Raw genomic sequence first — 15,426 nt, forward strand, 5'->3', positions numbered from 1 at the left:
GACAGAGCATATATGAGCTTTTCCTAGAAAAAAGTTTTTTTCTTAATAAAATCCAGCAAACCAAAAGATAAAACAACTCATAAATGAAGAATTGGTAAGCAATGAGTCGATTTACATATACAAGGAAAACTAAACTGAGGAATTTAAAGTTACAGAGGAAAACATAAATTTGATCAACTTTAACAAGAGAAAAATAATAAAACTATGAATAATTATTGTGGAAAGATTAGGATGATATACGAGTGCTAATTTTCTCATCTCTTTTTAGCAAGAGTTCCCTAAAAATGTTCAGAAATTAAAATGAAATTGAATAAATACAACTCCAAACTCTTAATACGTTTCATATTTTATTATCTCAAAAAATTCTTATGAGAATGAATTCTTGTGATTAACACGATAAACTCAAGAATTTCCTCAATTTCACTTCCATTTCATCTCCTTCCCTTAAAATGGAACTAAAATAAAGATTAATACATCTTACTAAGAAGTATCATGTATAGCATAATTCTATTTTATAAGATTATCCATTCATGCAATCTGAATATAATAATAGGAAAATGTCTGAAACAGTGTCTACCTAATGTTAATGGTGGCTATTTCTGAGGGTGGGATTGAGTTTCCTTTGCTATGTTGCTTAAATTCTTCAAAATAAAAATGAATCACTTTTAAAATAAAAATATGGCCACTATTTTAAATACAATATAATATTAAAGAAATCTAGAGTAATGGATTTATACTTAGGCTTGAAGACCATAAAAAGTCCCTGAAGGTTTTTGGACTGAGAGGCATTACAATACCCTCCAGAAAGATTAATCTGGAGGGAGGAGGAACAAAAGGGAAGAATATCAACTGTAAATATTTAGGAGGGAGATAAAAATAAACTGGTGGCAGCTGCAATGGAAAATGTAGCTGCCTACAGAGTTAGAGAACTGCAGGTGTATGTATACATAGGACTCCAAAGAAGATGTCAGAAAAAATTAGCCTATCTTTCTGGCTGATATACAAAAAGTTGTCAAGAAGAGATTAAAAAGAAAAGTGAAATGAAGTAAATGAATACAAGCTTTCCAAATCTAGGTTAATGGGTGACTAGTTATTATTATCATTATCTGAAATATGGAATTCAGTAAAGCAGTTGGTTTGGGATAAAGGAGATGGTGAGCTGATGAGTTCCACTCAATACAAGCACCAAACAATAGGCAATTGAGTCTAGAGCTCAGTTGAAGGTAGGGCTAAAGATTCAGATTTAGAAATCACTGCAGAGAAGACACTGAAGCAATGGTAGTGACTGTGATACTAAAGAAGAAGAGTAAGTGAAGTGAAACTTCATTTTTCAGTTACGTTTAACTAACAAAATAAAGAAAGGAAGACAGTAAAGGATTGGTTAGAGAGTAGAGAGAAAATTAAGATAGTGCAGAAGTTTTCTAGAAAAAGATGCCTGATGGTGTTCATATGAAGTGATTCAGAAAAGTCTTTTAAACTCAGTGAAAACAGAGAAATATTCTCAAAGGCAAATATAGTTGCAGAAAGGGGAAAATCATATAAGGAATTAAGGAAGACATGGGTGATCAGGTATTAGAAACAAGCGCAGGCCACTATTTCTCAGAAATTTGGGGATTTACAAAAGTACAAAATAGGTAATCTATAAAACGGGTGTACAAAAGTAGGTAATCTAGAGGAAGAAAGCAAAGGACCAGGCACAAGAATTTAACTGATAAAAAAAACAATTCCAAGAGCAGCAAAGGGGACAAAAATAGGACCCACAGCACAAGGAATAAGAAACAGGTGTCTTTTCCTAAAAAAAAAAAAAAAAAAAAAAGAATAAAAATAAACAGCAGTTATTGCTAGACATGCTGCAACTGAAAATGAGTCAATGAGACCATTAAGAAACTGAAAATGAAAGTCAATATTAGACTATTAAATAATGGACTATGATCTAATATAAAATCAGGTTTTGAATAACTCAGGCTGCAATATTAATCACCATCAACAGAATACTAGCTAATTTATTTTCAATCACCTATCTACCTAAGAAAGAACTAAAGGATTTGAAATGGCCATTAATTTATCCCAAGGACTCATAAAAAGCATACATGGAAAAAAAACATCTTGAGTATGTAACAGGACTAAAATGGTACATGGTCTCAAGGAAAGTACACTTACAGTAAAATTTAAATTAAAAAAATTACTGGATTATTAGTACTTTTTGATTAGTAACAGAACAACAGAAATACATGAGACTTCAGAAAAAAATAAGTAGAATATTTCTTCTATAATTCTAATATTTTACTAAGTGCTTTTGTTATACCAAAGATGACATTAACTGCTTCACAACATGCATAATCTAACTTAATACTTACAGTAATTGACATGTAGGTAAAATTATTCCAATTTTAAAGATGAACAAATAGGCTCAGAGAGGTAAAATAATACCTAAGGATATTCAGCTACTAAGTGGTGGAGTCAGAACCTAAGTCCAAGTTTATCTAACTCAAGAGACTTCGGTCGTCACTATGATAATAAAAATACTTTTGAATAAGGAAAAAAATACCGTGTCTATTTTCTTTGTAGAAATGGAATACATGTCCAGACAGGATTTCACAGTTTATTGAACTGAAAACGGTGACAATTGAGAGCACCAACAGGTGAGCAAGTGGTAGCAAGGTTTTAAAACAGTATTTACATTAGCAAGAATTTTAGTACAGACTCTTAATTCACTTATCATGAATTATTCTGCCAAAAGGGTACTGAAACTGATAAGCAGTTCTGGCAAGGTTTCAGGATATAAAAATCAATGTACAAAAATCAGTAGCATTTCTATCCACCCATAATGCCCAGGAAAACAGTCAAATCAAGAACACAATACCATACAAAATAGCCAAAGAAAATGGAATACCTAGGAAAATACAGCTAACCAAAGAGGTGAAAGAACTGAACAAGGAGAATGACAGAACACTGCTGAAAAAAATCAGAGATGACACAAACAGAAAAACATCCCATGTGCATGTATTAGAAGAATCAGTATCATTAAAATCGCCATAAGCAATTTACAGATTTGATGCTATCCTATCAAACCACCAGTGGCATTCTTCACAAAATTAGAAAAAAAACTATTCTAAAATTCGTATGGAACCAAAAAAGTGCCCCAATAGCCAAAGCAATAGTAAGCAAAAGGAACAAAGCTTGAGGCATCACATTACCGGACTTCCAACTATGCCACAAGGCTACAGTAAACAAAACAGCATGGTACTGGTACAAAACAGACACACAGACCAATGGAACAGAACAGAAAATTCACAAATAAAGCTGCACATCTACAACCATCTGATCTTCAACAACGTCAACAAAAACAAGCAATGGGAAAAGGACTCCTTCTTCAATAAATGGCACTAGGATAACTGGTTAACTATATGCAGAACAACAAAACTAGACCCTTACTTTTAACTACATACAAAAATTGACTTAAGATGGATTAAAGATTTAAATGTAAGGCCTCAAACTATAAAAATCCTAGAAGAAAACCTAGGAAATACCCTTCTTGACATCTGCTTGACAAGTCAATTTTGGCTATATCTCCAAAAGTAATTGGAACAAAAACAAAAGTTGACAAGTAGGGCCTAATTAAGCTAAAAATCTTCTGCACAGCCAAAGAAACTATCAACAGAGTAAAAAGACAACCTACAGAATGGGAGACAATATTTGCAAACAATGCATCTAACAAAGTCTAATATCCAGGATATATAAGGAACTTAAATCAACAAGCAAAAAAACAAATAACCCCATTTTTAAAAATGAGCAAAAGACATGAATTGACATTTCTCAAAAGACATACAAGTGTCCAACTAACATGAAAAAATTCTTAGCATCATTAAGCATCAGAGAAATACAAATCAAAATCACAATGAGATACCATCTCACACCAGTCAGAATGGCTATTATTAAAAAGTTAAAAAACAAGAGATGCTGGCAAGGCTACAGAGAAAAGGGAACGCTTATACACTGTTGGTGGGAATATAAATTAGTTCAGCCACTGTGGAACGCAGTGTGGCAATTTCTGAAAGAACTTAAAACACAGCTACCATTTGACCCAGCAATTCCATTACTGGGGATATACCCATTGGAAAACAAATTATTATACCAAAAAGACATGTGCAGTCATATGTTCATTGCCATGCTATTCACAATAGCAAAGACATGGAATCAACCCAGGAGTCCATCAATAGTGCCTATCGATACACTGGATTTTAAAAAATGTGGTACATATACAACATGGAATACTACGCAACCAAAAGAAGAATGAAATTGTATCCTTTGCAGCAACATAGATGGAACTGAAGGCCATAATCTTAAGTGAATTAATGCAGGAACAGTAAACCAAATTTTCTCATTTGTAAGTGGGAGCTAAACAATAAGCACATATGGACATAAACATGGGAACAATAGATACTGCAGACTACTCGAAGTAGAGAGGGAAGGGAGAGAAGGTTAAAAACTACCTAGTGACCTGTAATCCCAGCACTTTGGGAGTCCGAGGTGGGTGGATCACCTGAGGTTAGGAGTTCAAGACCAGCCTGGCCAAAATGGTGAAACCTCGTCTCTACCAAAAAAAAAAAAAAAAAAAAAAATTAGCCAGGCGTGGTGGCGTGTGCTTGTAATCTCAGCTACTCGGGAGGCTGAGGCGGGAGAATGGCTTGATCCCGGGAAGCAGCTGTGTCAGTGAGCTGAGATTGCACCACTGCACTCCAGCCTGGGTGACAGAGTGAGACTCCATCTCAAAAAACAAAACAAAACAAAGCAAAACAAATTTGCCTATGGAGTACTATGCTCATTACTAGGGTACAATATATCCATGTAACAAACCTGCACATGTACCCCGTGTATCCAAAATAAAAGTTGGAATTTTAAGAAAAAGAATTAAAAGAACTATAAATGGTAGCTGATCTCCTCATGTAAAGATACCCAGGAGTTGACCATCCATCTCTATGGAAATTATTTAAACTGTGATAAATAATTAGCTTAATTTGCTTATAAAAGTCACTTTGGCTTAATAAAATCATATTGAAAGTAAGTATATCAAGCAATTAGACAAGTCAAAATGTATGTAAGTCATATGACAAAATATCACAAAATGAGAATACTAAAGTAATAAGTACAGTGATAAAATCAAAGCCTTTGGAACCAGAAAGATCTGGATTTAATTCTGCCTTTCTGATCATCAATAATCTACCTTCAGACTGTCCCTCGAAAACAAAAAGATAAAAATACTAATAATACATAGATCAGAAATTCCACTTCCAGCCATAAGTAACAGGATGAGATTTACCCTTGCACTTTAAACAACAAAATTGGACAAATATACAAAATATCTAAATTCAATTAATGTAATACACCAGATCAATAGAACAGGGACAAAAAATATAGTGTAACAGCAATAGATGGAGAAGAAGCATTTGACAAAATCCAATATCCCTTCATAATAAAAACACTCAACAAACGATGAATAAAACTGAACTTCCTTGACCTGATAAAGGACATATAGTTGTCCCTCAGTATCCATGGGGGATTGATTCCAGGATCCACCATGGATACCAAAATCCATAGATGCTGAAGTCCCTTACAGTTGATCCTCTGCATTCACGGATTCAACCACCTATTGATTAAGCTGCAGGTGGTTGAATCTGCACATGCAGAACCCACAGATACCAAGGCTCAACTGTATATGAAAACTCTACACTTAACATCATACTTGATGAAAGATTAAATACATCTAGGAAGATAAGGAATAACAAATGGATGTCTACTCTCACTACTTCTATTCAACAATATACTATAGGTTCTAGCCAGAGCAATTAAACAAGAAAAAAGAAATCAAAGACATCCAACTGGAAAGCAAAAGCAAAACAAACTATATTTGCAGATTATGTGATCTTGTTTATGAAAAATCCAAAAGAATTCACTAAAAAGCTATAAAAACTAATGAAGGAGTTCAAACAAGATTACAAGACGTAAGATCAATATATAAAAATTGATTGTATGTCTACACATTAGCAATGAATAATCAAAAATGAAATTAAGATAACAATATCATTTATAATTGCATCCAAAAGAACACTTACGAATAAATTTAAACAAAGCAGTGAAATACTTGTATGTTAAAAACAAAACAATGCTGAAAGAAATTAAAGAAGACAAATAAACAGAAGGAAATTCCACGTTCATAAATTAGAAGACTAATATTGTTAAGATGGTAATACTACTCAAAAGGATATAAAGATATGTAATCCCTAACAAAACGCCAACAGGCTTTTTTGCAGATATGAAAAACCAAACCTCAATTCACATGGAATGGCAAGGTACACTACATTGGTACATCATGTTTGGTGGGGACAGGGATAACAAAGTTGGAGGACTCACTGTTCCCATTTCAAAGCTTACTAAAAAGCTACAGTAATCAAAATTGTGTGGTATTGGCATAAGGACAGACATACAGACTGCAATGGTTTGGCTGTCTGTCCCTTCAAACCACATGTTGAAATGTGATCTGGCCAGGCATGGTGGCTCACACCTGTAATCCCAGCACTTTGGGAGACCAAGGTGGGCAGATCACAAGGTCAAGAGATCAAGACCATCCTGGCCAAAATGGTGAAACTCCATCTCTACTAAAAATACAAACATTAGCTGGGTGTGGTGGCGTGCACCAACAGTCCCAGCTACTCAGGAGGCTGAGGCAGGAGAATCGCCTGGACCCAGGAGGCAGAGGTTGCAGTGAGCCAAGACCGCACCACTGCACTCCAGCCTGGGGACAGAGCGAGACTCCGTCTCAAAAAAATATATATATATGTAATCAATATGTGAAACACTAATTGCCAATGTTGGAGGTAGAGGCCTAATGGGAAGTGTTTGGGTCATGGGAACAGATCCCTCATGAATAGATTAATGCCCTCAGGGGAGAGGGGTGAGTTCTGCTATATTAGTTCCTGCAAAAGTTCCCTCAAGAGCTGGTTGTTTCCAAGAGTGTGGTACCTCCCTCCTCTCTTACTGCCTCCTCTTTCACGATGTGATCTGCACATGCTGGCTCTCCTTCACCTTCTGCCATCAGTGAAGTCAGCCTGAGGCCCTCACCAGAAGTAGATGATGGTGCCATGCTTCTAGTACAGCCTACAGAATAGTGAGCTAAATAAACCTCTTTTCTTTATAAATTACCCAGCCTCAAGTATTCCTTTATAGCAACACAAATGGGCTGAAACAGACCAATGAGAGGGTTTGTCTCTTCAACAAATGGTGCTGGGAAATATGGATATTCTTTTTTTTTTTCCTTTTTTTTTTTTGAGACGGAGTTTCGCTCTTGTTGCCCAGGCTGGAGTACAATGGCGTGATCTTGGCTCACAGCAACCTCCGCCTCCCGGGTTCAAGCCATTCTCCTGCCTCAGCCTCCGGAGTAGCTGGGATTACAGGCATGTGCCACCATGCCGCGCTAATTTTGTATTTTTAGTAGAGACGGGGTTTCTCCATGTTGGTCAGGCTGGTCTCGAACTCTGGACCTCAGGTGATCTGCCCGCCTCGGCCTCCCAAAGTGCTGGGATTACAGGCGTGAGCCACCGCGCCTGGCCGAAATATGGATATTCTTATGCAAAAGAATTAAGTTGAACGCCTACCACAGATCATACACAAAAATTAACTCAAAATGTCTTTACAATTTAAATATAAAAATCTAAAATCACAAAATCTTAGAAGAAAACAAAGAGGTAAATTGGATTTGATAATTATTTCTTAGCACCAAAAACTAAGCAACAAAAAAAGAGAAATACATTGGAATTTGACAACATTAAAAACTTTTATGAAAAGAACATTATCAAGAAAGTGAAAAGGCAACTTGCAAAATTAAAGAAAATATTTGCAAATCACAAGTTTCATAAGGATCTAGTATCCAGAACATACAAGGAACTCGTATAACTAAACAACAAAAAGACAAACTGCCCAGGTAAAATGTGAGCAAAGGATTTTGAACAGAGATTTTTTCCAAGAAGATATACAAATGGCCAAAAAGTACATGAAAAGATGCTCTACAGTATTAGTCTTTGGGGAAATAGATAAATTTCTTGAGTGACACAAATTATATAATAGAAACAGATAATAGGAATAGCTCTATGTAAATTAAAGAAATAAAACTTTTAGGCAAAAATCTTCCCACAAAGAAAACCCCAGACCCAGATAGCTTCCTTGGTAGATTTTACAAGAAAAAAAAAATTAAACAATAAATTGTACCAATTCTACACAAACAACTCTAGAAAAATTGAAGATGATAGAACCCTTCCTAAATCACTTTACAAAGCCAGCATATCCTGTTACCAAAACCAAAGACATTACAAGAAAAGAAACTACAGAACACCCTCAGTCATGAACACTGATGCAAAAATTCCTAAAATTTTAGCAAATCAAATTCACCAATATACAAAAATGATAATATACTATGAGTACATGAGGTTTATCCCAGAAATGCACGGTTGGTTTAATATTTGAAAATCAATCAGTGAAATTCATCATTAAAAAAAAAATTTAATGGTATCTTAATTGACAAAACACCATGTGAACAATTTTAAAGTCCAATCATGGTAAAGATTTTCAGTAAACTAAGACTAGAAAGAAATTTCCTCAATTTGATAACAAACATCTATGAAATGTCTATAGCTAATATCGTACTTAATGGTGAAGAGTAAATGCTTTTCCCCTGAGACTGGGAACAAGGAAAGATGTCAGCTCTCTTCACAACTACTCAACACTGCAGTAGTCCCAGCTATTGCAATAAAAGGAGATAAAAAATAAAAAACATACAGACTGGAAAGAAAGAAATAACAATAGACCTAATAAGTGAGTTTATTAGCAAGGTTGTAAAACACAAGGTACATATACAGAAATCAACTGCATTGCTATGTATTAGCAATCAACAGAAAAAAATTAAAACAAAATATCATTGAATATACCATCAAACATATGAACTACAGATAAATTTCACAAAATAGATGCAAAGGCAAGAATCTAAATAAATTGAGATATATGTCATGTTCATGAAAAGAAATGCTCAATATCATTAAGATGTCAATTCTCCTCTAAATTAATCCATAAATTCAATGCAAACCCAATTTAAACCCAGATAGGCTTTAAAAAATATTTTTGTAGAAATTCAAAAGCTGATCCTGTAACGTATATGGAATACAAAGGATCTAAAATAGCCAAAATAGCTCAGAAAAAAAACAACAAAGCTTATGGACTTGTACTTCCTGATTTCAATTTATTATAAAGGTACAATAATCAAGATAGAGTGGTACTGGTATAAAAACAGGCACAAGAGATAAAGTAAACAGAATCAAGTTAGAAAGAAAACTCACATATTCATGGCCAATTCATTTTCAACAATGTTATTAAAGCAATTCAATGTAAAAAGAACAGTCTTAAACAACTGTTGCTGGAACAGTACATATCCATATGAAAAAAAAAAAATCTCAACCCTAACTCATAATACAGACAAGTACAAAACCTACAAAGACTAAATCAAAAAAATTTAGAAAATATGAATAGACTTACAACTAGTAAGGACATTGATCAGTAATTTAGAAATCTCCTAAGAAAATCCCTGGACCTGATGGCTTTATGGGTGAATTCTATCAAACACTTAAAGAACTGACACCAATCCTTCTCACACTCCAAACAATTGAAGAGGAGGGAATACATCCTAACTCATTCTATGGGGCCAGCATTACCCTGATACCAAAACCAGACAGAAACTACAAGGAAAAAACTATAGACCAATATCCTTTATCAATATTAATGCAAAAACTCTCAACAAAATACTAGCGAAGCATATTAAAAGGATTATACACCATGACCAAGTGGGATTTATTCCTGGAAGGGTACAACATATGAAAACTGGCCAATGTAACATTACACATTAACAGAACTAAAGAGGAAAAAAACACACAGTCTCAACTGATGCAGAAGAAAACATTTGACAATTCAACATCTTTCATGATAAAAAACAACAAACTAGGAACAGAACAAACTCAAAAGCTATGTATGAAAAAACCTCAACAAATATCATATTCAATGGTAAAAGACTGAAAGCTTTTACTCTGATACCAGGATCAAGATAAAGATACCTGCTTTCACCACTTTTATTTAAGGTAGCACCAGAAGTTCAAGACAGAAAAATTAGGAAAGTAAAAGAAATAGTGCCCAAATTTAGAAAGTAGTAAGATTATCTTTGTTCACAGATGATATGAACTTATATGTAGAAAACACTTACAGATTCCACCAAAAAAAAAATGTTAGAAGTAGTAAAAATTCAGTAAAGAAGCAGGATACAAAGTCAACACACAAAAATCAATTGCATTTCTATACACTAACAAGGAACAATCTGAAAAGGAGATCATGAAAACAACTCCATTAACAATAGCACCAAAAATAATAAAATACTTAGTAATTAACCATGGAGGCAAAAGACACATACAATAAAAACTATAAAACATTATTGAAAAATTAAAGACAACACAAATAAATAAAAAATTATCCCATGATCATAAACCAGAACACTTAATATTGTTAAGATATCAACAATACACAAAGTGATGTACAGATTCAATGCAATCTTTACCAAAATTCCAATGATGACTTTGCAGAAACAGAAAAGTCCACCCTAAAATTCATATGGAATCTCAAGGGACCCCAAATAACCAAAACAATTTTGAAAAAGAACAACAAAATTAGATGACTCCCACTTCCTAATTTCAAAACTTACAACAAAACTACAATCATGAAAACAGTATAGTACAAGCACTAAAACAGACATATAGACCTATGGAATAGAACACGGGGCTAAGAAATAGACCCTCACAGATATAGTCAAATAATTTTTGACAAGGGTGCCAAGATAATTTAATGGACAAAGAAAAGCCTTTTCAGCAAATAGTAATGGGAAAACTCGACAGCCACATGGCAAAAGAATCAAGCTAAACCTTTACCTAACACCACATACTGAAATTAACTCGAAATGGATCAATTACCTAAATGTAAGATCTAAAGCTATAAAACTCTTAGAAGAAGACACAGGATCAAAGTGTCACGACACTAGATTTTGCAATGATTTATTGGATATGACACCAAAGTCACAGGCAACAAAAGAAAAAAACAGACAAATTGGACTTTGTGAAAATTAAAACATTTTGCATGTCAAAAGATGCTACTGTCAAAAGTAAAAATGCAACCCACAGAATGGGAGAAAACGTTTGCAAATCATATCTTTGATTTAAAACAAATTGATATCAAGAATATATACAGAAGTCTTAAAACTCCACAATAAAAAAAAAAACTCAATTCAAGAATGTGCAAAGGATTTGAACAGACATTTCTCCAAGAGGATATACAAATGGCCAATAAGCACATGAAAAGATGCTCAACATCACTAATCATTAGAGAAATGCAAATCAAAACTACGAGATACCAAATAACACACATTAGAATGACTACTATTACAAAAACAAAATGATGGGAGTTAGAGAGGATATGGAATAACTGGAACCCTTGTGCACTACTGATGGGAATATAAAAATGGTGAACTACATGTAGAAAACAGCACGGTGATTCCTCAAAAAATTAAAAATAGAATTACCATATGATCCAGCCTTTCCAATTCTGGGTATATACCCAAAAGAATTCAAAGCAGGAACTGGAGAGTTATTTGTACACCCATATTTACAACAGCACTGTTCACAATAGCTAAAATGTAGTAATAACTCAAATGTCCATTGAGGTATGAATGGATAAGCAAAATGTGGTACATACATACAATGGAAAATTACTCAGCCTGAAAAGGGAAGGAAATTCTAACATATGCTATAACATTGAAGACCTTATGCTAAATGAAATAAGCCAGTCACAAAAGGATAAAATTACACCATATCATTCCATTTACAAGAGGTACTTACAGTAGTCAAAATCATAGATCTAGAAAGTAGAATGATGATTGCCAGGGGCTGGGGGTGAGAATGAGGAGTTACTGTTTAATGAGTATAGAGTTTCAGTTTTACAAGATGAAAAAGAGTAATGAAGATACATGGTGGTGATGACTGCATAACATGAATGCATTAAAACCACTGAATTGTATACTTAACAATGATTCAGATGATAAATTTTACATTACGTTTTTCCCACAAAAAAAAATAGGAAAAAAATTAGACTCTATACATGTATTTAAAAAAAATGACTCAAATTAAAATGTGTAACTGTGTCAAGTGCTGGTCAGAATATGGCACAACTAGAACTCTCATTCACTGCTGGTAGGAATGTAAAATATTTAACTAGTATGGAAAACCATGTGTAAAACTTAAACATGAACCTATTATAAGATGCTATACACCAATCCACTCCTAGGTTTTTATAAAATAAAAATGAAAGTACACATCTGCACAAAGATGTATACATGAATTCCCACAGCAGCTATATTTGTAATAGAAAAAAACTGGAAAGAAAACACATGTCCATCAACAAGTGACTGGGTTAACAAATTATGGTATTTCCATACGTAAAGAAATGGAATGACCCAGCAATGAAAAGAAAGGAGCTATTCACACACACAACAGGATGGATGAAGTTCAAAGTAACTGTTATGAGGGAAAGCCAGAGAAAAGAATAGATACTGTATGATTCCATGCACATAAGTTCTAGAAAAAGCAAACATCTATACTGATAGAAAGCAGATCAGTAATTAGATAATAGAGTTGAATGAAGGAATGAATTACAAAGAGGAATTGTGTATTATGTTCATTGTACTGATAGTTTCAAGGATATATACATGTCAAAACTCATCAAATGGAATACTTTACATATGTGCTGCTTATTCTCTATCAATTATACCTTTATAGGGTTGTAAAAATAATAATAGATGGCTCATAGAATTATCAAAGGGATAAAATATTGCACCTAGTAAGTTTTAAATGAGTGTGTAAAATGCTGTTATTCTACAACAGAATAAACATTGGATAAACATTATCTTCTATTACTATTATATAACAATTCAAAAAAGTACTTGGGTAATTAAGTCAACATTTAAAGCTCTTATGATATACCTTAGCTTCTTCTTCTTGTGCTTTTTTCACAATTGCTTGTAACTGCACTTCTCGCTTAAACTCAGCATGAAGTAATTTTTCTTCCATCATCCTGCGTCGTTGATCTAGCAATTCTTCCTTCCACTTCCGGACATCCTTCTCCTACGTATAGTGAATTATCACATCCTTAATTTCAATATATACAATCATTTAAAAGAAGTACAAACAAGTAAATGGCTTATGAAATATAAACTCTAAGCGTGGAAAAATGTGCAGCAACATGACTAACAATTAAGGACACAGACTATGAAGCCAGACTACCTGAATTCATAATCTACATTGGCCACTTACTAGCTGCATAATCTAGACAACTTTTTTAGCCTATGTCTCAGTTTCCTTACCTATAAACAGGAAATAAAAATAACATTACCTAACTCACAGGATTATTTGAAGGTTCATAAAACTCTCAGAACAGTGGCTTAGACATGCCTCTACAGAAATATTTGCTATTATTCTTGTACTGTTACCATGAGTATGTTTAAAATGAATATAGTGTATAATTCTTGTCCTTATAAATGTTAACATCTCTATGATGTAACCCACATTCAAGAAAAATAAGTAATTTTATCCTAGAAACTGAAAAATGACATCTAACAAATCACATTATTTGCATAAGAAACATTCTCTGAAGGAACAGAGAGGGTTTCACCTACAAAAAAAGATAGATGTAGTAATTGCTATTTGATGTTATTTTAAGAAATTAACCCTTAAAATTTTAATTCCTTAAAACAATCTCAAACAGAAGAAGCAAAAGCTTGTTCTGTGCTCCAGGAAATAAGATTCAGCACCAATGAAAATAAATTATAGAAAATCAGAAGATGGGTCAATATGAGTGGAAAAAACCTAACATTTTAATTGTTTTTTCTCTCAATAATTGTGTTGAACCATCCAAAAAAGTATGATACAAAAATAGCACTATACTAAGAGCCAGATGACATGTCCTTAAAGCCTTAGCTCTGCAAATTATTGGTTGTGTAACACTAGAAACAACACTTAGCCTCTCCTAGATTGTTTTTACTTCTATAAAATGAGGTTCAGTACCTGCCCTGTGTACATCATAGAGTTATTATGGTGATCTGATGATATTACTCATGTGAAACAGTGTTGAAAACAATAATCCATCATACAAATGGAAGATGAAAGTTGCCATTAAAATTAATTGAAGGGATACCTACATTGATGAGAAAATAACCAGAAAACATCTAAAGTCTTGTATACTTTCACTAATCTATGATTTTCTTGCATGAATACTTGGAGATCATATTTAGATAAAAGAAAATATACTATAATTTTGCTGGCATTAAAAAACACAGTAAGAGAAGAACTGTGATTGTGTTAGAGCACTTCTCTTAAGCTAAAATTAAAATAATACATTGACTCTTGCAGAACCCCACAAGAGACTGCTTTTCATATCAAATCTATTCATCTAATGACAAATTCTTGAGATTCAAGTAAAAAGAAAAATCAAAGAATTTTCTTACAGTCCTAGTCAACTTTACTACTGTATTCAACAGAATCTTGTGCTACCTAACGCATTTTTATGAACATTCAGATTATGTGGTCCAACTATTTCTCCCAAATTTAAATCACGCACTAAAAGTAACCCAAATAATATGCTTAACCCATGCATATTTATATTCCTAATACCAGAAGGTAACGAAAGAGTTCACCTGTAATTACAATATAGTGGCCATATATCTTTCAACATGCTGTGTTAGGTACTTGTAGTATGGAGCCTCTGAGATGGTGCCCACTAATCTAAGCCACCTGGTTTTAAGATCCTTATGTAATCTCCTCCCATATTGTATCAGGACTGTGACCAAAAGAATACAGCAAAAGCGATGCTATAAAACTCAGCACAACTTCATTTTATCAACTCTCTTGGGTACTTTTTCCTTTCTCTCCCCCACTCTTTCTCTGATTTTCTATGGAGAAATCACTGGCCATGTCATGAAGACACTTGGGCTGTAGAAAGGTATACTTGGCAAGAAACTGAGGTTTCTGGCCCACAGCCAAAGGGGAACGAAGGCCAGCAAATAACTGCACAAATGAGTATGGAAGTGGATCCTCCAGACCCAGATGACTATGACCTGACTGATAGCTTGACTAAAAATTCATCAGGCCAGGAGCAGTGGCTCACGCCTGTAATCCCAGTATTTGGGAGGCAGATAACTTCAGGTCCGGAGTTCGAGACCAGCCTGGCCAACATGGTGAAACCTCGTCTCTACCAAAAATATAAAAAATTAGCCAGGTGTGGTGGTGCACGCCTATA

General features: G+C 34.0%; 1 protein-coding gene across 29 annotated transcripts in view; it reads right to left on the bottom strand.

The window, feature by feature from the left end:
* SCAPER (S-phase cyclin A associated protein in the ER) overlaps nucleotides 1-15,426 on the bottom strand; it is a 567,113-nt gene that overhangs the window by 399,265 nt on the left and 152,422 nt on the right. For all 29 annotated transcript variants that reach the window (XM_523229.8, XM_009429613.4, XM_063795293.1 and 26 more), the window contains one exon: nucleotides 13,116-13,256. In XM_523229.8, the coding sequence (XP_523229.2) occupies nucleotides 13,116-13,256 (141 nt within the window). The remainder of the gene's footprint in view (nucleotides 1-13,115; nucleotides 13,257-15,426) is intronic.

Source organism: Pan troglodytes, chromosome 16, assembly GCF_028858775.2.
Source record: "Pan troglodytes isolate AG18354 chromosome 16, NHGRI_mPanTro3-v2.0_pri, whole genome shotgun sequence".
NCBI classification, from domain to species: domain Eukaryota; kingdom Metazoa; phylum Chordata; class Mammalia; order Primates; family Hominidae; genus Pan; species Pan troglodytes.